The following is a 23,816-nucleotide window of genomic DNA, read 5'->3' as shown; positions in this document are numbered from 1 at the left end:
TTGCCGGTAACAATTTCGGGCGAGGAGAGGGTGTTTTGCCGCCCATGGTTGGCGCTCACAGTGTATGAACGGGGCTGACAAGTAGGGCAGTTGTGTCATGTCTGAGGGAAGTTACACATCTACCCCAATTTTAAATATTAGCATGCATCGATTTCGGACGAGGAGAGTTTGTTTTGTCGCCCACCGTGGATGAATGGGGAAATGGAGGGAGAGACACATGTTTTTCGAACGAGCTTGAATCAAATGTGTTTTGCTGCCCACGTTTGGCGCCCACCGTGTCTGATTGGGCTCAGAGGCCGTCGTGTCACGTCTGATTGAAGTCACTAGTCCACCCCTATCGACAACAGTGTAAATCCGGTCGATAAGGATGTCAAGTGTCAGGGGTAGACAGTAATTTCCATCTCGCAAACACTTGCTTCGGGTAGCCCACAAAAGATAGTGGGTGTTTAGCCACTTCGTTCAAAACTTGGGAGAATTAGCATTCACGTTTTCCCTGGGCCCTGGCAACTAAGTCCAAATCCAATTTTTATTCGATTATGAATATCCACAGATAATTCTACGTTTCGTTATTTATTTCTTCAAAACCACAACAAAGATTTATTCCACCTTTATATATGATTATGATTTAGAAATGACGTGATCTTCGAATTCAGTAGGTTGGATACACTTTGAGTCAAACAGTTATTTCATCCAATACAATATGCTCACACGAAAAACAGTTCACCTTATGTCAATCATACAAGTACTGAGGATTACCTCGCCTAAAAAATTTGGATCTTTACAACACATGGACAACATATGGGGTCTTACAACATAATCCATTCAGAGACATGACACAACATGCAAGTACAATAATCCAATGACAATTTCAACTGCTATCTAAAGAAGGACTGGGATTACCTTGGGCTTTAGATAGCAGAAGGAGCAGGACGTCCTCCGTCTTCAAATGCAACATTCTTACTTCCTCCAATTCTTGGGTTGCTTGCATAATGCATGCAGCTAATTGCATAATTTCCAGCTTCAAGATCGAGATTACCTCATTCATGGCAGGCACACTATCTCTTTCTGCCTCTAGTAGAGCCTCAAGAACTATAATATCTGTGCTCAGACTGCTCTCCGGCGGTGTTGCCTCTGAACTGCTACCATCTGGTAACATGGATGGCGCACTGCTTCCACAAATAGATTCTGGGGTTGTACATTGTGTCCAAGTGTGAACGGCATCCTGAAAGGTTTCTGGTGGACATAAGTAAGAGATAGTTGTTGCATGATCCAGGCAGTAAGCTTACATGGTAAACGACATACGAATTATTGCCGAGCATGGCAAGCTATATTTAAATGGTTCGAAGCAGCATCGGCCGAAAAGAAATTAAAATGGTAAGATGAAACTAGGGATGTAAGTGGAAAATAAATGTCATCCGCCAGTCCCATCTAGTTAGTTTTTGCTAGATCCCTGTTTCATTTTCCTCAAAAAAACAAAAAAAAACTCTTTTGAACTATCATACCACTAGTGGACTTTAATCGGGATTAAACGGGACCCAATTGACATCCCTAGTTGAAAGGGAGTGTACCACCGCTATATTTAAGTTGCCAAGGCATCTAAGCAGTTGAAATAATCTGAGAAAGCACTTAACAGTGTGGCCTCATACAAACTACGAAGATAGTCTTGTGATGAAGTTCAGAGGAAAATTTAAGGACTCAAATGAACTAGGCATGCATTTCTTTACGATAGTACAGCAGGCACCACTGACATATTGGCCAACTCAGGTATAGCGTAACAAGTACTCTCTCCGTTCCGAATTACTTGTCGCGGGTATGGATGTATCTAGATGTATTTTAGTTCTAGATACATCCATTTCTGCGACGAGTAATTTGGAACGAAGGGAGTAACAAACAAGCATTCGAATCAAGCAATACAGCAAAGCAGACAACTAACCTATTTGTTATTCTGTAGGATTACAGGTTGAGGGCTGTGACACCCCCAGACCCTAATAGCATGTTATGCTAATTAACCCGCGGTGTCATAATGGTCATTGTTATTAAGTTGCATTTAGAAAAATAATGCCACTCTCAATTGGTCCAAAATCGAATATAAAATTTAAAGTCTATAAATAATTTCACGAACACTAGAATAAAATGTTCGTATTAATGTTAAAAAAATCCATTTATACAAATGTCATGTCGAACCCAACAAAATGCCCTTATCTATTTTTCAAAATGGACCAACACCACTTAAGTGGATCAATTAAATTGAAACCTAATTTAAAAACAACATTTCAAGATGGCATGACACTTGGTGAGGTACTTCAAAATATTACATAGTTATTATGTGAAAATTTTATTTTGGAACTAAACGCATCTCATGACCGTGCTAAATAGAAAACAGTAGCTATGTTTTTTTTCCTAAAGAAAGGTAAAACTGAAAATGCTACGTGCACTTTTGGCCCACTATGTAGAGGAAAACTAGAGGCCCAGCCCAACCTCCCAAGCGTCTCCTACCTCTCGCTACAGGGACTGGATGCTGCGTGGAGGCCATCCCCATGGCGCCCCTCCACATGTCGGCCATCCGCCGCACCCCCGTCAGTATACAAGGCACCCCCGCTTCCCCTCGGCTTGACCTAGCCCTCATTCCCCCGCACCCCTTCCCCCTCGCACCGTTCTCTTCCTCCCCGCACACACCCGAACCACCACCGCCATGGCCGTCGTCATTCGCGCGCTCCCTGTCATCCTCGAAGCCTGAGGTCGTGCCCCTGGACTCCGTCGTCGCCCGCTACTTCCTCTACTGCCACCCGTTGGAGCTCGGAGCCACTACATCGCCTGCATCGAGTGATCTTCCACCTCCGGCCGCCGCTCATCGCCGCTTCGATTTGTCACCTCCAAGCCTTCCCCGAGCTTGCTTTGCACCTCTACAGGTTCGAGGTGAGGTCCCCGACCGATTCCCCTCGTTCCCAACTTCAATCCACCCCGTTAGGCGCCGCCCCTGTTCTCGTCCATGGCCACCATGACTGGAGCCCGAGCTCCTGTGTACGTACTCAGCTGCTGCTCGTGTGCTACTCCTGGCCGCGACCTCCGCCGCTCCCCTGCCCGCGAGCCCTTGCCTGTGCGCGCGCCCGCGGGCCGCGCCCAACCCCTCCTTCCCCGCTGCTGCGCTCTAGCCGCTGCTTCCCGCCGCTTGCTTCTGTTGCTGCATACTGATGTTGCCTGCAGCCGCTCGCCCCGGCGGCTGCCTGTTGCTGCTCCTTGCCCTGCCTGCTACCCGTTGCTGCTTTGCCGCTACCTGCTCCTCTGCTCCTGCCGCTTAGTGCTGCCTGCTGCTACCGCTGGCCGTTGCGGCTGCTTGGCCATGGCTGTGCACGCATGCACAATGTGCACAGCCGGCTGTGCCTCTGGCCGGCTTAAGTAATTAGGGATAGATTAGTTTAGGATTAGATTAGTGGTATAAATAGACTAATGTATAGATGACATGTGGCCCCACTAGTTTAAATTTGTTTAGACTAATTAAATTGCCCATGTGACACTTACATGTGGGCCACACTTGCCCCTTTGACTAGTCAAATTTGACTTGGTCAATTCGGATTTTTATACTAGATACAAAAATTCAGAAAATTGTGAAAACTTTGCAAAATCATAGAAAAATATCCGTAGCTTGGATGAAAATACTTTGTACATGAAAGTTGCTCAGAACGACGAGACGAATCCGAATATGTAGTCCGTTCGTCCGCCACACGTCCCTAGCATAGCGATCATGCAACAATCCACCTCTGGTTCATCTGTCCGAAAAAGCGGAACACCAGGAATACATTCCCGGATGTTTCCCCCCTTAGCCGGTATCCCCTCCTACCGTGTTAGGTCACCCCTATCACCGCGTATTGTCATGTTATGCCTTGTGATGCTTTGATTGCACTGTTATTTATTGTGTTCCCCTCCGTTACTTCTTTCCGGTAGACCCCGAGACCGTTGCTGGTACCCCTGTTGTCGACTACGGTGTTGACGACCCTTCTTGCCAGAGCAACCAGGCAGCCCCCCTTATCACCAGATATCGCCTATTCTCTCTCTACTGCTTGCATTAGAGTAGTGTAGCATGTTACTACTTTCCGTTAATACTATTCTGATGCATAGCCTGTCATTATTGCTACAGCTATTGATACCTTACCTGTAATCCTAAATGCTTAGTATAGGATGCTAGTTTATCATCAGTGGCCCTACATTCTTGTCAGTCTGCCATGCTATACTATCGGGTCATGATCACGGCGGGTGTTGATCACGGGTATATACTACATATTACACATAATACATGTTGTGAGTAAACTCGGGCCGGCTCGTTGAGTACCCGCAAGTGATTCCGATGTTGGGGGCTGAAGGGGCAGGTGGTTCCACCGAAGTAGTGGTGTGCCTGGGTTCCCGACGGCCCCCGACTGTTACTTTGTGGCGGAGCGATAGGGCAGGTGGAGACTACCTAGGAGAGAGGTGGGCCTGGCCTTGGTCGGCGTTCGTGGTTACTTCAAAATAACACGGTTAACGAGATCTGGGTTTTTGATCTGAGTCTGGCTACTGGCCTATACACACTAACCAACTACACGGGAACAGTTATGGACACTCGACGTCGTGGTATCAGCCGAAACCTTCGTGACGTCAGCGACTGAGCGACGCATGCCGGGTTGGACTGGAACGCCTGCTCTTGTATAAGGGAGGCTAGGTCTGCTCACCGGCTGCGTACGCAACGTGCAGGTGTGCAATGGGCGATGGGCCCAGACCCCTGCGCCATAGGATTTAGACCGGCGTGCTAACCTCTCTATTGTGCCTAGGTAGGGCTGCGACGTGTTGATCTTCCGAGGCCGGGCATGACCCCGACAGGTGTGTCCGGACAAAGGGGATCGAGCGTGTTGAGAAATGTGGTGCACCCCTACAGGGAAGTTAATCTATTCGAATAGTCGTGATCTTCAGTAACAGGACGACTTGGAGTTGTACCTTGACCTTATGAGAACTAGAACCGGATACTTAATAAAACCCATCCTTCCAAGTGCCAGATACAACCGATGATCGCTCTCTCACAGGGCGACGAGGGAAGGATCATCGGGTAGAATTATGCTATGCGATGTTACTTGGTGAACTTACCATCTACTCTCTTCTTCTGCTGCAAGATGGAGGTTACCAGAAGCATAGTCTTCGATAGGACTAGCTATCCCCCTCTTATTCCGGCATTCTGCAGTTCAGTCCACATATACTACCCTTTTCCATTTGATACCAATGCATACATATGTAGTGTAGCTCCTTGCTTGCGAGTACTTTGCATGAGTACTCGCGGTTGCTTTGCTCCCCCTTTTTCCCCTTTCTATACCCGTTTGTTGTGACCAGACGTTGGAGTCCAGGAGCCAGACGCCACTGTCGATGACGACTGCTACTACTCGGGAGGTGCCTACTACTACGTGCAGGCCGCTGACGGCGACCAGGAGTCGTTTAGGAGGATCCCAGGCAGGAGGCCTGCGCCTCTTTCGATCTGTATCCCAATTTGTGCTAGCCTTCTTAAGGCAAACTTGTTTAACTTATGTCTGTACTCAGATATTGTTGCTTCCGCTGACTCGTCTATGATCGAGCTCTGGTATTTGAGCCCTCGAGGCCCCTGGCTTGTAATATGATGCTTGTATGACTTATTTTTATTGGTAGAGTTGTGTTGTGATATCTTCCAGTGAGTCTTTGATCTTGATCGCACACGTTTGCATGTATGATTAGTGTACGGTCAAATTGGGGGCGTCACAAGGGCACAAGCCAAGAAAGCAACCCACACGCATTACATTTCACATGTACTAAAACACATTGGCTTACCATATGTTGTTGTGAAGCCTCGCTGCTGTTGTAATGTTCTTTGAAGATATCGTCAGCATCCCGTGGTTGCAAATCTACTTGTTGTAGTTTATTCTGCACCCTCTATTTAGGTAAAATTAATTTTAATTGCATGCACTGGTTCGAATTGATCATTAATGGTTCATCTAAACTAATGAAAGAAGGGTGTGTGCATACACGACAATATATCTGCTTCCCTCTATTTTTATGCTTGTTCGAGGCACCAGCCCCAAAAGAACAAATATTTTGCTTGATGGGGTTGGCAGCTCCATACTTAATAAAAGCATCAAATTAGTCATGCAACTTGGGAAGATCAAGAACACACAAAAAAGTAATGAACAGAGGCTCGTAGCAGTGATGTAATAGCTAGCATCAGAAAATGTAGGGTAAAACAAACAAAAACCAGCGGAACCACATGCTAGTTTGTTGACGTGTAATTAAGCATAGAGAACATGAAGCAGTCTGATGGAACCAACATGTGGCATCAGAACAACACCATTATCATAAATATAGCATGCAAGAAGTAAAATAGTAGGCAGTGATATCTAGGAAGTACAGTAATACTTAGGACAAAACTAAAGCATATTAACTATATGTGCAATGGTATGTAATTTAGCACATGTAATATGTTCACTTCCAGAAGTATGGCCCTATAGGTGCAAGCAGAATAACGCATCTCATGAAAAACTGAATGATGCCCTGAAGAAATTCAAAGGTGCGGTGCTTATGCTAAGAAAGTGAACGTAGGCGCCGGCCGTTGGATAATAGTACCTGATTCTCGGCGGCGATACAACCAGCCCTAGGAAGAATCTATTGTACAAAAAATAGCAAAAACATACCCAAAATTTCTTAATCCACGCCAAAAACTACTACCTACCGATTAAGTTAGTTTAAACCCATTTATGACAGGGTTGGCCCACACGTCTGTGCTGACAAGACGGCTTAAACCAACACATTTTGTTTGACCGTTGACACAAGGGACCCACATCTGACCTTCTATCCTGTTATTCCCCCTCAAATCATTATTTTTCCTGAACATTACTTCAAACAGTACTGATGCGTGTTCGCCGATGGCGCCGATGATGAGCGAGTTGGCCGCCGCTCCGCCGGACGGGCCGGACACCACGCTGGCCTGCGCACGGGTTGGCAGGCTGGCCCGAGTGTGACTTACGAGTGAGAAAGCCGCCGCGCTCGCCTTCGCTCGAGCCAGATGGCTGGCCTTAGCACGGCGTGCGCGAGCAAGCCGCCGCGCCGCCATGCCAATCTAGCTAGCAAACCTTGCAGACAAGCAGCTAGACGGAGCTATCTTGGTAGCTAGCGGCTGCGAGCGCCGGACGGTGCTGGCATCCGGGCTGCCACAAGATGGGCTCCGCACCGCCGGCGGTTTTGACCTCACCTTATGCCGGCGGCGGTAGCTGTGTCCCATGGCCGAGGATGACTAGGTGGACAAGCTGGAGGTAGGAGGTCACTCGGGGATTTTTTGTGCAGAATGACATGTAGGTCTCACAAGTCATAACGCCCGGGCGAATAGAAGGCGTTGACTTAATGGGCGACATGGGCCCTGTTTGGATACTCTAAGTTAGAGGTTAGATTCTAACCCTGAACTAACTCTAACCAAAGTGGTGTTTGGGTTGCAGGGTTAGATTGACAACAAATGTATCCAAACAGGGCCATGGGTTGAAACGTGCCTACAACGACACTTTGTAGAGTAGTCGTTTCTTGGTAGGGCTGGTTGGTAAGTGCATGTACCATGGTTGATAAGGAAGTCTTATCTTAAGTCTACCACGTATGCAAGTGGTAGTAGTTTCTTGGCATTATTAGTGGTTTCTTGCATTATTAGGGGTTTCTTGTAAGGAACAACGTACTTCTAGCGACAAAAGGCAATTCTAGGTTGCGTTGTACTCCAACGAGTACTACTAGTGGTCGCGGGAGTGTATACCTCGTTCTGTGGGTTCGATCCCGGCCGAACGCATGGAGGCCTTTTTTTTAAATAGTAACTTCGTTGTGAGCCAATATTTTACATGGGTAGTTTGAGTTTTGAAGTCAAACGGACATGTGACACCACAATCTGGGTGCACTGGATAGCCTAGCCACATGAACGGGTTTTCCTTCCCAGCATCTCGTGGCTCGCGTGCTCACCCTAGCCGCACCTCACTTGCAGCTTCCTCATCATCTAGTAGCATATTTAAACTAGCGCCTCCCAATTAAGCCTGAGGAGCCGAAAAAGCCTAACGGGGCATTGGGAACTGTGCAATATGGCTCTGTACGTAAAGTGCTCTACTACTACTCTGTAGCTTGTGGCGTTGCACGCATGGACTTCACGCCATTATCGGCTCTACTATAAAAGAAATTCCTCTTGACATGTTTTTTTAAACGGAGGGAAAAGCTTTGCTTCATCTCATTCATAAAGAAGGAACTACTAACAAAGTTCGACGAGATCCATTACACCTCGACAAATGGAAGTGAAAAGCCTAGTCTCCCTGTATCAAATAACTCAAATGTTCTGCCCCCGCGGTAACCGTCGCTAATAAACAGGCTGCTAGTGTGTGCATGAGAGGAGCGGCTGAGTAGGCCAGCTACGTGAGAGGAGCGGCTGAATAGAGCATCGAGAGTACCCACTAGGCCACTACGCAGGTGTACTTTCCCTGCATTGATTGTACAATGATGGTTCTAGAGAACAGTAGGTAGTACCCTCCACTTCCAACTATAGCTCCTTGGCCCTGAGATTCAAGAGTTCAAAACTGGTGCACTATACTAGAAGTACAGTACATCGCACTACTAGTTAAGAAAGTAGTACTAGTACTGCTACAGTACGAGTACGTACTTCTCCGTCAATAACGTAAGACGTTTTTTGACACTAGTTGGCGTGTACAAAAAATAGCAAAAACATACCCAAAATTTCTTAACCCACGCCAAAAACTACTAGCTAGTGCCAAAAATTTCTTACTAGTGCTATTATTTACAGTATAATGCAATCCCATAACGTCCCATAATGCTAGTACTAGTAGTAAATAATAGCCTCACCCCTTCGCTAAGGAATGATCTACAGTTGGAAGGGACGCGGCCCTGTGGTTAATACGCTCTTATCTCCTCCTCGCCAGTTCCCCTCCCCCCCGAAGAGAAGGCAGTTTGTCGCTACTCCCATGGATTCGCCAGGCGGTTCTCCTCCTCGTCGGGGCTGGGAGACCTTGGACGACGATCCTCTGGGAGAAATTGCACGCTGCTCCGACGTCCTCACCGCCGCAAGACTCGGTGCTTCCTGCACCAACTTTTTCAAGACGGTGCTTAAAAAGGCTTGGGAAAAGGCCATGCTTGTTGGTCTTCCATGCGTCCTCGAGGAGAAGGTTCTTCTATGGGACAATCCTTCGAACAGTGCACCGCTCCCTGGCCATGGTTGCACGTTGACTCCGCTAGAGTTGTCGACGTTGAGAGGTAGTCGGATTTTGTCCGATGAGCAGGTCAGTAATGGAGTTTGATCATGTAGTACTTAGTTATTCCATTTCCATCCCGTAATTTCTCTATTGCCCACCGTCTTATATATAGGTCTAGGTCGGTGCCAACGAAGATTGGCTTGCATACCTCCGGACGGATACCACCATCATTTTGCACAACATCCACAGCAGTGCGGCCGTTCGGGTAAACCCCTTCTCCACCATTGGGACCAGCCTTCCGGACTGGCTGGGCTTGAATACATATGATGATGCCTACATCAGATTGAAGAAGATAGCAATTGCGGACCCGCCGACAAAGCGACGCGGCTACGACGATTACTATCTCATCGCCGTGTTCGACATAAGGATTGCCATCAATGCAAGAGGCAGTAACAACAGAGGCCAGCGCATGTTGGCGGCGGCAGATTTGTACCCCTACACGTTTGAAGACGTCGTGCGCCATCTAGGCCGCATCTCCACGGTGACAAGCCAGGGGACTTGTTTCATCTGGTTGCCATCCTACGGTACGGGAGATTACAAACGGAATGCACAAACCATCATTTGCATCCCTAACGGTACTCCATTATTTTGCAGGGACCAGTCATCCCGCGATCAAAATAAGATCATCGATCCTGGATGTGCATTTGCATCCGCAATTCGGTCGAACCTGGAACCTTGTAGCTGACTTTGGCATATTGGGATCAACTATCTTAGCAGTCATTACACATGGTACCACTGATGTGCAACATGGTCACACAATCTACCACGATCGGACTGTCACCATCTACCCAGGTATTCCATTTTTAACCCTCTCGCCTTCTCTTTCATTGTTGTACTAGTACTCTACTTACGTACTAGTAGGAGTACTTTTACCTTGGAGGACGTGTATAGCTAGCTAGGCCCTTGAAGACTTGAACCCACTAGCTGCCACCATTTTTGTTTTTCCATGTCTTACTATCTCATCCATGTAGCCAAGAGTGGCTATATATAATAAGCCGGTTATTTTACTTCCTCTATATCGGAGTAGTACTATTTGCTGCATAGTATTACTGATCGCCATATTTGAGCACAACATTATTATGCATGGACCTTAACTATGTACGTCACCATGTGTCCAGATCTGAGATGCCACGTGTACCAGATGAACGACGCCGAGTTCGACCCCCGTGATGCTACGTGGGTGCCGAGGAACACTATTGGAGAGTACTCGCTTTTCATTGGGGATAGCTACCCCATTGTGAAGCGGATGCCACCTTCCGTGCACGACACGGAAGGCCTACCGTTCATGAAGCATGGTTGTGTCTTCAGTGCGCACCGCCGGATGAACGACATCCTGGGACACGCTATCCCTGATTTATGCCGCTTCAGCTTGGATGAGTCTCCATCGTGTGGAACCAGACTAGAAAGCTGCGACAATGATTCCCGTTGCCCATCGCTATGGATCGTGCCATCCATGAAGAACACCTGGGACTGGAACCTGGAGGAGGACATGTAGCCCATCTATAACGTGTAAGTGGAGTACGGTAAATTGTGAACGGTAGCGCTGTGAATATATGTAGACTAGTCATGCACAAATTTATCACATGAATTGGAGATGAACTTGTGTGGCATACAAGCACTTGTCCTTTAGAATTTATTACTAGTAAATGTGTTATGCATACGTGCAACTTGTGTGGTTGTTGCACGGGCTCCAACATGCTCTTTGAGAAGAAAAAGGTGGCACAACTTTGGATATATGTGATGTGGCGGCATCATACAGTAGCATCGTTCGCTATAGTTGTAGTACGCTCCTACTAGGATGACAACTCCTATAAAACCTTGCGCTTGCCTCTTTGCCTCTTCGGGAGGTTCAACAGTTCGTACTCGTGTGAACCTTGCACTTGGCTCTTCGCCTCTTCGGAAGGTCCAACAATGATGATACTACAATACACATTATGCTTCTGGCAATCTGACACCGATTGAACTGCTGCACGTCCACCGCGAGGGCGAGGGCGAGGGAGAGGGCGCTGTAGTCAAAACCCTCTCCTCGTCCTATGAACCACCGCGCGCGTGGGCGAGGGAGAGGCGTAGTAAGCAAGCTTCTCCTCATTTGGCGAGTTGACGGGACACATCAAAGCAGTACTAGTACTAGTCCATACTGCGTCCTTTCCGGTTAATAGGCTTAATTTGAAACGAGAAAAATACACTGGCGGTCAATGTATGTAACAATATGCTCTTTACGGTCACTATATATAGTTTTGCGGTGATTATACGATCACTAGCTCATCGTAGAGCACCGTATTGCACCCTACTGACCGGCCACATAGTCGATGTGGCACTTTGTTGACTGGTTAAATTGTCACCTGGTTTCTGGGTCCCACCTGTGAGTTGGCAGAGCAAAGAAATTAGCTAAACAACAAAGAGTGTAGTACATCTACACTTCCAATGCATTTAGCCTTTAATCTAAATCGATATTGATTGACTAATGCACCAACTTGTGCTCTAGGTATAGGCTACATGTCTATCCTTAATTAGAGCATGCAACGACCTTCATTTAATCTTATTCTCTCAATGGTCGCATGCACACATAAGTCTGCTACTTTTGGGCGTTAATTATGCCCTAGTCAATGTGTAAATCTCTAAATGTACAGTCTTTCACGGACGTAGGGAGTAGGTTGAGCACTTGAGCGTGAGCGTGTGTGTTGCTCGTGTGATGTGTGCCGCATGGGTGCTGAGTGTTGCGTTTGCCCATGTGTACGTGTGAGTGTTGCATGTTGCATGCATGCATGGGGCTTACTCCCTCCCATTGACATGTTCATATTTCAAGCTTCATCTGTTCCCTCCATATGGTGATACTCCCTCTGTTCCCAAATACAGAGTAAAATCCTCCCTCTGTTCCCAAATACAAAGTAAAATCCTCCCTTTGTTCCCAAATATGGAGTATTTGTCTTTCTAGAGATTTCAACAAGTGACTACATACGGAGCAAAATGAGTGAAGTGAGTGTAGAGGCATAGGGATAATGTAGAAAGGAAGTCTTCGTGATCCATTATTCCCCATCTCGGTCAGAGAGAACTATTCAACTAGTCTTCGCAGTGAAGTGACAATACACGCTGCAGCAGATAGGACACTTAATTAATAAGCTGAACCAGCGTGTTGGTGTTACTCAATCAGCCTTACCCAGTACTGCCATCATGTTTGCCAGTAGAGCACGCTTCTGTCCTCCATTAACTGACATATGGGCCCTCTTGTGGTAGACACATATGTCATCGGTGTAACTATTTACACTCCGAAGGACGGTATATCCTGGTAGTAGTAGTAGAATTGAGATTTAATGCTCTTTCTTCCCCGTCTTCCACTCTTCTTCTTCCTCTCTTCTTCTTCCTCCTCTCTTCCCCATCGTCGGCCGCATACCATTTCCCCATGCTCTCTGCTCGCCCGCCCGCGCTATCTTCCTTGGTAACTCGCGCGTACCATATCTCCCCGCTCATTGCTCGGCCACACGAGGAGAAGCTTCTTCGCCCGCCCGCCCGAATCCGCTTCCCCGCTGGCTAGCAGGCACCGAAAACCCCAATGGCAGAATCGACTGACACGCAGAGCCGCGATTGGAATTCCTTCCCCGGTGTTCTCTTGGAGCCGATCTGTGATCTATGGACATACTCAGCACCATCCGTCTGGCTGCATGCTCGGTGTCTTTGTACTGTCTACTCGTCTGCAACTGGCCGGCTCTTTTCAAGACACCCTACTTGCTGATGCTCGATCCTCGCAGGTGGCCCAAACACCGACTTGACGATCCTACGGAGGTTGCCATGGTGCCCCTCGACATGCTACCAGTACCCGTCCACATGTCGTTCATGCACGGCCACTACTGGGCGGGCATGAAGGCCAACTGGATCGTCCTCATCCACCAATCTAGTAGTCTGTGGCATCTCATGGATATCTACACCCAGCGAGAGATCACCCTTCCATCTTTGGATACCACCGCCATCGAGCCTCACAGCCCGCCGGACACTCCTGCCTACTATGCACGAGACACGTCGAGCTTTTGGCCTGACCTCTGTTTGCTGAAGGTTGTAATCTGCGAAGTGCCCACACCATCAGAAGACTACATGGATTACAAGCTCATTGCCGTGTTCAACATGGGATTAGTCTATCTAGAATCCGGTCGCCATACATGGTTATGGCTCATCGTCGATCCTCTTTACCCAACACTTATGTCTGATGCTATAGTGCATGATGGCACCATTTATGCGGTCGACGCACAGATTGGCTGCCTATACTGGTGGAATCTATCGTCGTGTAATTGTTCTATCTCATCTCATCTTTACCTTAAGAATACGACTGCATGTTCATTATTACAAATTTAGAATATATAGTATGTCTATAACCACATCATTGCTATATGTTCCTCTCATTTCCTAGATTTTTATGACCACACATGTTATTGTTAGAGTTGATATGAGAACAATCGGTATCTAATGATTGTTAGAATAGATATTATGAGTATAACCTCATGATTGCTATATGTTACTCTCATTTCCAGGATTTTTATAACAATGCATGTTATTGCTTAGAGTTGATATGATAACTGTAGTAAGTGTTATGGTAGAATATGAGTAGGCCCTGTCATATCTATTTTCCTCTCATTGTTACGTGATGTTTGAACCATGATATATTGCTAGAATATGAAAGCCATTGGCTTATTTTTTTTAACTTGGGGTATGATTATGACCACGACATTGCAATTCTCTGTCTATGATATGTGTCACTGTTATAATAATCTTAATTCCACACATACTCTGAACATGATTGTTTATTTTTTTCCTTTTGGTCTCCAATTTGAATTATTGCAGCAGACGCAAATGCGTTGGCCTTCATGACTCCGGAGCCTGGAATCATACCGGTCGATGGGTGGTGGTTTATCGCTCGTTCAGCTGACGGTGGTCATTTGATGCTCATTTGCACGTACCAAATTGACCAAACCATTTCATCAAACCACATGCAGTACAATGCCTAGGGCGTTCGTGACATTGATGGCTATGGCTGCTTCGTGTTCGAGAAAGATCCCAGCTCCGTTGGGCCAGGCGTATTCAACTGGAGGCGGGTTTACAACGTCAGCAACCACTACATGTTCCTCAGGCTCAATTATTCGATCATCCAACCAATCATCGATCATATCATTGGCGATGATTACCGTGCTATGCAACTTCTATTTGCCAGGGGGGCTGTGTTTACACATCATACCATGGGTTTCATGAATCACCATATCTAGAGATTCATCGACACAACTTGTTGCCAGATAATCTTCAGTGTGTGAAAGGCATCAAGCTTTCATGAGATAGATGGCTTTTGCAAACCCGACATGCGGCGATGTGGTTCATGCCAATAGCAAATATGCACAACTTGATTCGTACTGATATGTAGACTGAGCCATGTATTCTGCTGCTGTAGCACGACCCTCTTTTGTTGGATATTATGTATTGTTGTTAGTTTGAAGCACTCCTCTGGTTTGAAGGATAGATACCTTTCTGGGATCAAGTGCATCCTAACTCACCTGCGCATGATGTACTAATAATGATGATGGAGATGTTGTGTAGTATATATATATATATATACATATATATCACTTAGGCTTCAAATGTGTACTTGTTAGTTAAACATATGGTTAAAATGTGACACTAAATATGACTAGTAAGTAGTACAGTAGTAGTACTAGTATACGTCGGTCAAATTATTCATCATGCCCACACATTGAATTGACGTGACAACACGCTGCGCGTGAGGTGACATAAGAACCTGGCGGCGTTTTTGGGTATTCTGGACTTCATATTTGGAGTACCACTTATCTGTCGAAATCTTTCACCATTCACTTAAAACAGTCGATTGATCATACATTGAGTACCATATAACTGGAATTAACCATGCAAGTCAAAGAAAGATTGGCCGGTGCTGCCGGCTAGCGACAAGTTTGATCCCACGGATCAGGAGCTGATCGAGCACCTTGAGGCCAAAGTGAGTGCTGACAGCGCGAGATCTCACCCTCTCATCGATTTGTTCATACCAACCATCGACAGCGAGCACGCTATATGCTACACCCATGTTGGGAAACTTCCAGGTAAGACACCGATCGGTCGTCTACTTGCACAAACATATTCCTTTGTTTCTAGCTCTATTTTTCTTTTTAGATGCAGACCTGGTAAAGCAATTACAATTTGCCAGTTAATAAAAGTGAAACAAGTGACTGCAACATGCCAAAGATGTTATGAAAATGCCAACTACGTACACTAAAACCTGTATTCGATAATACTGCAGGTATCACAGTGAGTGGCCTAAGCAAGCATTTCTTCCAGCGCAATTCCAGGGCGTTCAAAAGGGGCACGTGGACACGTCGCAAGATACAGTCGGAGTGCGGCATGCTTGCGATGTGGCACAACACCGGCAATACCTTGCCGGTGATGGTCAACGGCCGACAGACGGGCAGCAAAAAGGTTCTGGTGCTGCACACCAATAAGAATTTCGACCAGCAGAGGACCAACTGGGTGATGCACCAGTACCACCTCGGGGACCTGGAGCAAGAGAAGGAGCGGGAGCTGGTCCTCTGCAAGATTTTCTACCAGACGAACACTAGGGCCAGGAGTAAAAATATTATAAGTTAGTTTGGTATTCGTACTTGTACTACCTTGTCGTCCGCAAGTTGGTATTGTTGTTAACGATCTTTTGGTATGAACTTTGCATTTGCTTCCAACCGTCATGCCGAGGGTCGACGTGGATATAAAGCTGAATCATTTGTTTTGAAACGAATTTTCAGGCACCTGATTTTTATTTGACGGGTAGCATAAGCACCTGCCATTCGAATTCCCAGTTCTCCAAATTTTTCGAAACAAGCGCATGATCTTATTATCACGATGAAAAAACAATATCCATGCTGCATCCCAGTTATCAGTTTGTACTTGCAGAATTCTCTCGTTTATTGAGCACGTATATTGTTTTTTCAGGTCGATCAAGTTTCAACTGGGCTGTAGACTGTCCAGGCTTGGTTTTGTTTTTAACAGGCCCAGCCCATGACGACAACGGGGCACAAAGATCCAGCAGGTATCTACTGGCCTCTGGCCCGCCAGCGTGAGTTATATTTTGTCTTACAACATCCGCATGCACGTTTTTACTGAATCAAACACACAGTCTAGTTCTATTTTCCTGTTGAAACGCATGTCCTACATCCGTTTTCTAATCTCTACCTGTAGTTTTACTAATTCATATACACATATCATTATATCGAAAATACATAATGTTTTCATATTTACATCCTTATTTTTGTTGTTGTCTTCCCTCCCAGCACTGATTTTTTTACCACTGGTTTTCCCTTAAACCAACTAAATTGTCCCACGTCTTATTTACTTACAAAAACAAAACAATTTTTTTGGAAAATCAATAAATTATTAAAAAATGTTTATCATTTCGGGATTACAAAAGTTTGTACTCCACCGAAATATGTAAAATAAGGTTGAACTTTTTGACCGTGGTCCTGGGCAGAAAATGGGTTGTAATAAATTACTTAAGAATTAGCAAATGGGCTGCAAATTATTAAAAAAATAGCAAATGGGCTCTATGTTGTCTGCCACAGATTTGGAGGCTGACTTGTGGGCCTACTAAGTTCATGCGTATACAAGGCTTATCAAAAAAGAATCTTAGTCAACAATTGACTCTACCAGCGTCAGACCGTTAGATGTTAATCTAACGGCAATCGTGCTTCTTCAGTCTGTGATCTTCCTGCCCCAGCCGCCCAAACCAGCGCCGTCGGAACCGTCTGCTCCCGCCTCTCGTGGCCGGCTGTGCTGCCGGGCAGGCCTCACGGCCCCATCATATACTCACATCCCTGGCCTATCTATCCCTCTACTCACCCACACCTCCTGTTATTTTTCGGCAACGACAACCGAACCAGTCAACCCTCGTACTCTCCACCGCGTGGGTAGCCACTGTCGTGTCTTCCCCGGCTCCATGTCGTTCCCTTCGTAGGCCTCGCCGTCGTCCACCGCCCTGGCACTCTCGATGCGGCGTGGTCAACATGGTCAACGAACGACATCCATCAAAAGTAGACTGTACATGGAGAGGCTGACAGCTGGGTCCACGGCCGCACACAAGGAAATGCCTCCTTATTACGCGCAAAATAATGATTCCTCCACCTGACATCTGGGGCCCGCCAGAAGGGCCTCTGTATTTTGCGAAAAAACGTTCCCTCCGCTGACAGGTCGGACCCACCAACTATATCTTCGCAAGCAACGAAGTGCCTCCGTATTGCGCACAAAAAAAATGAATACCCCCCTGCCAGCTAGGACCCACCAAAGTGGGAGGCTAACTTGTGGGCCTACTAAGTTGAGGGGGAGGGAGGGCTTTGTCAACTTAGTCAATATGAACAATTCTAGCTCCAGTGACCGTACGATGTCCATCCAACGGCCTTAGTGCTTCTTCAACCTTTGGTCTTCTTGCTCCAGCCGCCCAAAGCAGGGCCGGTCGTGCCGCCTGCTCCTGCCTCCCGTGGCCGGCTGTGCTGCCGCGGAGGACTCACCGCCCCCACACTACTCCCACCGCTGGCCAGGCCATCCCTCCACTCACCCACACCCCCTGTTATTCTGCGGCGACGGCAGCCTCACACCGCAACCGAACTAGTGAACCTTCGTACTCCTCTCCGCGTGGGCATCCACTGCCGCGTCTTCCCTGGCTCAGTGTCGTCCCCTTCCTAGGCCTCGCCGTCGTCCACCGCCTTGGTGCTCTCGGCGCGGCATGGTCAATGTGGTCAACGACCGACTTCCATCAGAAGAGTAGTGTACATGGAGAGGCTGACAGCTGGGTCCATGGCCACAACCCAGTTTTTTTGTGATTTTCCAAGTAAGTCGGTTTGTCACGCCTATTGGGCTGCAAATCTTTCAAGACGAGGAGAGCTTCATTCGGCTGGCCGGGAAAATGTCCTATCGGTAATGAGAAATGGGTTGTACATTTTTAAAACACATCAAACCGGCAATTAGTTTCAAATTTCTTTTTTTTCATTTCGAGATTTTAAATTGCATTGATTTTTATGCGTAGACAATTTGTTGGATTTTATATTGATATACATTTATTTTTAAAATCATTTTGAATGTGACTCGAAATTTCGGGATGAAAAATAGTTCGGACCGCACCGAAATATGCAAAAATTTGTATAATTTTTTAACCGTGGCCACAATATGGGCTATAATGCTAATAAAAAGAATGTGGGCTCCAAAAAAACCTTAAGAATTAGCAAATGGGTTGTAAATTATTAGAAATAATGGCAGATGGGTTGTATGATGTTTTCCATAGATTTGAGGCTTTCCTAAAAAAAGGTTGACGCACAAGCAGTGACTGTTGGATGTCCATCCAACGGCCGTCGTGCTTCTTCAATCTCTACTATTCCCGCTCCAGCCGCTCAAATAAGCGCCAGCGGGACTGGCTGCTCCCTCCTCCCCGTGGCCGGCTGTGCTGCCACGCAGGCCTCACCGCCCCACTGTACTCCCATCACTGGCCTAGCCATCCCTCTACTCACCCACACCTGCTGTTATTCTCCGACGACGGCAGACGAACCGGTAACCCTCGTACAGTCGTACTCCCCTCCGTGTGGGAAACAACTGCCGAGTATTCCCTGCCTCCATGTCGTTCCCTTCCTAGGCCTCGCCGTCGTCCACCGCCCTGGTGCTCTCGGCGCGGCCTGGTTAACGTGGTCAACGACCGACATGCATCTGAAGTGGACTATACGTGGAGAGGCTGACAGCTGGGTCCACGGCCGCACGCAAGGAAATGCCTCCTTATTATGCGCAAAATAATGATTCCTCCACCTGACATCTAGGACCCACCAAAAGGGCCTATGTATTTCATGAAAAAAATGTTACCGCCGCTGACAGCTTGGACCCACCAGCTATATCTTCGCACGCAAGGAAGTGCCTCCTTATTACGCACAAAAAAATGAATACTCCCCCTGCTAGCTGGGACCCAGTATAGTTGCATGCTGACTTGTGGGCCTACTAAGTTGACGGGGACGGAGGGCTTTGTCAACTTAGTCAATATGCACGATTCTAGCTCCAGTGACCGTACGATGTCCATCCAACGGCCGTAGTGCTTCTTCAACCTCTGGTCTTATTGCTCCAGCCGCCCAAACCAGCGTCGGTCGTGCCTTGTGCTCCTGCCTCCCGTGGCCAGCTGCGATGCGGCAGAGGCCTCACCGCCCCCTACTACTCCCACCACTGGCCAGTCCATCCCTCTACTCACCCACACCCCCTGTTATTCTGCGGCGACGGCAGCCTCACACCGTAGCGAACCAGTGAACCATCATACTCCTCTACGCGTGGGCATCCACTACCGCGTCTTCCCCGGCTCCGCATCGCCCCTTCCTAGGCCTCGCCATCGTCCACCGCCCTGATGCTCTCGGCGCGGCGTGGTCAACATGGTCAACGAACGGCTTCCATCGGGCGTGGACTGTACGTGGAGAGGCTGACAGCTGGGTCCACGGCCGCGGCAAGGAAGTGCCTACTTATTACGCGCAAAATAATTATTCCTCCACCTGACAGCGGGGACCCACTGGACGGGCCACCGTATTTTGCAAAAAAATTGTTTCCCCCTGACTGTTGGGACCCACCAGCTACATCTTCGCATGCAAGTGCGTCCGAGCAAAAAAATGATTTGCCCCCTGACTGTTGGGACCCTCCAACTACATCTTCGCACGCAAGGAAGTGTCTGACAGTCGAGACCCACCTGGTCGAAGCGTACGTAGCATTGTCATTCTGGTCGTGAACGTGTACGTACATACTGGTCGATGTACAGGCGCACATGTGTCGTAGTAGAGGCGCGCACGTAGCATGTACACGTACGTACAGTGGCCAGTGTGCAAGAAAGAAAATACGGCCACGTACGTACATACGTGCAGGGTCTCGAACGCCTACTCGCGCATACGTACGGCCAGGGCTCGTGTACATGGCTGGTCGGAATGGAGAAACAGCGTCGTCGTCGTGTTCATGGGGAGCCAACCGGCTGGGTCGGAACAGAATGCGTCGTCGTGTTCATTGGGAGGGCTTGGATGGAATAGCCGATGGAAACGAGGCCTGGCGTACCGCAGAACAGAGGAAACGGCCTTGTGTACGACCGGCCACGTTCGAAACGGGACCCTGTTCATCGGGAGGGGTCTGGTGTACCGCAAAACAGAGGAAATGGACCTCCTACGGTCGAAACGGGGGTCCTGTTGATCGGGAGGGGTGTGGCGTACAGTAAAACGGAGGAAATGGACTTGTGTTGGAGCGCTACGGTCGAAACGGGGGTCCTGTTCATCGGGAGGGGTGTGGCGTACCGCAAAACGGGCTCCACAGGATACTGTTCATCTCCACCGTCGACCCCCTCCAGCCTCCACGGGCTACTGTTCATCCACCGTCGATCTCCTCCAGCCTCCACCTGCGACTGTTCATCCACGGGGCTCCTGTTCATTCAGCCTCCACCGCGCGCTACTCCACCGACTACTGTTCAACCAGCCCTCTCCACGGGCTCCTGTTCAACCACCCCTCCACGGGGTACTGTTCATCCAGCCCTCCACCGTCTACTGTTCACCCTTCCCTCCACAGGGTGGTCCTGTTCATCCATCCCTCCACGGGGTCTTGTTCATCCAGCCCCAACCAGCTCGATCAATCTGGGTCTTGTTCATCCAGAGGCAACACCACGGGGTCCTGTTCATCCACCCCCACCAGGAACTGTTCATCCAGAGGCAACACCACGGGGTCCTGTTCATCCACCCCCACTAGGAACTGTTCATCCAACACACCCCCCCCAGCAACGCTCACTGTTCATCCAGAGGCAGCATCGATTGGCTTCAGTTAGCAGCAGTAGCCATCGATCGATCGCTCGGGTACAGTTAACAGCCATCGGTCGATCGCTCAGGTTCAGTAACACGTAGCCTGCAGTGCAATCGCTCGGGTTCAGTTAGATCCCAACGCCTCGCTCGGGTTCAGTTAGAGCCCAATGCCTCGCACCCACGCGCGTGCGTGTACGAGAGAAACACGCATCGCTCAACCCCAACCACCCACCATAACCGCGAACACCCCGATATTTTCCTTGCCCTCGCTTCTACCATGGTTTTTTCCATCATGGACGGCCCAAAGAATGTCATGCAGCTGCGTCTCTGGCCCGCCCAGGACGAAAATCCCATTTTCTGTCATGATTTTTTGTCATAGAAGTAGGACCCCACCACATCTATGATGATAATGTGTTTTGTCACAATTATTGTCATAGAAGTGTCATAAGTATGACAGAAAAAATTTCGTTCGGCCCAAAATGTCACGGATGTGTCTTTTTTGTAGTGCGCAATGCCTTCGCTCCCCGTAGCTCGCCATTGCAAGCGATTCGGTCGGTCGCGGCTTCAGCGTGGGTGAAGCACGCGGTGGCACGCCAGTCAGCCACCCCTCAAGTCGCGGTAATTGAGCCCGACGAATCTCTCTACGGCCTGTTCGACTGGCTCCATCGAGACCCTGTTTAAGTGTGATACGTCCACTTTGCATCATGCTTTTATATCGATATTTATTGCATTATGGGCTGTTATTACATATTATGTCACAATACTTATGCCTATTCTCTCTTATTTTACAAGGTTTACATGAAGAGGGAGAATGCCGGCAGCTGGGATTCTGGGCTGGAAAAGGAGCAATTATTAGAGACCTATTCTGCACAGCTCCAAAAGTCCTGAAACTTCATGGAAGCTATTTCCATAATATATAAAAATTACTGAGTGCAAGAAGTTCCAGAGGGGGGCCACACCCTGGCCACGAGGGTGGGGGCGCGCCCTACCCCCCTGGATGCGCCCCCTGCCTCATGCGCCCCCTGGTGGCCCTCTGATGCCCATCTTCTGCTATATGGAGTCTTTCGTCGAGGAAAAAATCATAAGCAAGCTTTCGGGATGAGACTCCGCTGCCACGAGGCAGAACCTTGGAGGAACCAATCTAGGGCTCTAGCGGAGCTGTTCTACCAGGGAAACTTCCCACCGGGAGGGGGAAATCATCACCATCATCATCACCAATGATCCTCCCATCGGGAGGGGGTCAATATCCATCAACATCTTCACCAGTGCTACATCTTGAGCACTGCGTTGGTTTTCCCTGAAGAGGAAGGGATGATGCAGCAAAGTAGCGTAAGTATTTCCCTCAGTTTTTGAGAACCAAGGTATCAATCCAGTAGGAGGCTACGCGTGACTCCCTCGCACCTGCACAAAATAAATAAATCCTCGCAACCAACGTGATAAGGGGTTGTCAATCCCTACACGGCCACTTACGAGAGTGAGATCTGATAGATATGATAAGATAATATTTTTGGTATTTTTATGATAAAGATGCAAAGTAAAATAAAAGCAAAGGAAATTACTAAGTATTGGAAGATTAATATGATGAAGATAGACCCGGGGGCCATAGGTTTCACTAGTGGCTTCTCTCAAGAGCATAGGTATTCTACGGTGGGTGAACAAATTACTGTTGAGCAATTGACAGAATTGAGCATAGTTATGAGAATATCTAGGTACGATCATGTATATAGGCATCACGTCCAAGACAAGTAGACCGACTCCTGCCTGCATCTACTACTATTACTCCACTCATCGACCGCTATCCAGCAAGCACCTAGAGTATTAAGTTAATGAAAATAGAGTAACGCCTTAAGAAAGATGACATGATGTAGAGGGATAAACTCATGCAATATGATGAAAACCCCATCTTGTTGTCCTCGATGGCAATAATACAATACGTGCCTTGCTGCCCCTACTGTCATTGGGAAAGGACACCGCAAGATTGAACCCAAAGCTAAGCACTTCTCCCATTGCAAGAAAGATCAATCTAGTAGGCCAAACCAAACTGATAATTCGAAGAGACTTGCAAAGATAACCAATCATACATAAAAGAATTCAGAGAAGATTCAAATATTGTTCATAGATAGACTTGATCATAAACCCACAATTCATCAGTCTCAACAAACACACCGCAAAAAGAAGATTACATCGAATAGATCTCCACAAGAGAGGGGGAGAACATTGTATTGAGATCCAAAAAGAGAGAAGAAGCCATCTAGCTAATAACTATGGACCCGTAGGTCTGAGGTAAACTACTCACACTTCATCGGAGGGGCTATGGTGATGATGTAGAAGACCTCCGTGATCGATGCCCCCTCCGGCGGAGCTCCGGAACAGGCCCCAAGATGGGATCTTGTGGATACAGAAAGTTGCGGCGATGGAATTAGGGTTTTGGCTCCGTATCTGATCGTTTGGGGGTACGTAAGTATGTATAGGAGGAAGGAGTGCGTCGGTGGAGCAATAGGGGGCCCACGAGGGTGGAGGGCATGCCTGGGGGGGGGGGGGTAGGCGCGCCCCCTACCTCATGGCCTCCTCCTTTGTTTCTTGATGTAGGGTCCAAGTCTCCTTGGTCTTGTTCGTTGAGAAAATCACGTTCCCGAAGGTTTCATTCCGTTTGGACTCCGTTTGATATTCCTTTTCTTCAAAACCCTAAAATAGGCAAAAATAGCAATTCTAGGCTGGGCCTTCGGTT

General features: G+C 47.8%; 1 protein-coding gene across 1 annotated transcript in view; it reads left to right on the top strand.

Moving 5' to 3' along the window:
- The first annotated feature begins 2,528 nt into the window (after positions 1–2,528).
- The window catches only part of LOC123191713 (uncharacterized), a 61,861-nt gene continuing 40,573 nt past the window's right edge, over positions 2,529–23,816 (top strand). The window contains exons 1-2 of the mRNA XM_044604347.1: positions 2,529–2,916; positions 5,353–5,411. Of these exons, the coding sequence (XP_044460282.1) occupies positions 2,538–2,916; positions 5,353–5,411 (438 nt within the window). The 5' untranslated portion in view covers positions 2,529–2,537. The remainder of the gene's footprint in view (positions 2,917–5,352; positions 5,412–23,816) is intronic.

This window comes from Triticum aestivum, chromosome 2A (assembly GCF_018294505.1).
Source record: "Triticum aestivum cultivar Chinese Spring chromosome 2A, IWGSC CS RefSeq v2.1, whole genome shotgun sequence".
Lineage (NCBI taxonomy): Eukaryota > Viridiplantae > Streptophyta > Magnoliopsida > Poales > Poaceae > Triticum > Triticum aestivum.
The sequence above is the reverse complement of the archived record's forward strand: the minus strand, read 5'-3'. Positions and strand labels throughout refer to the sequence as shown.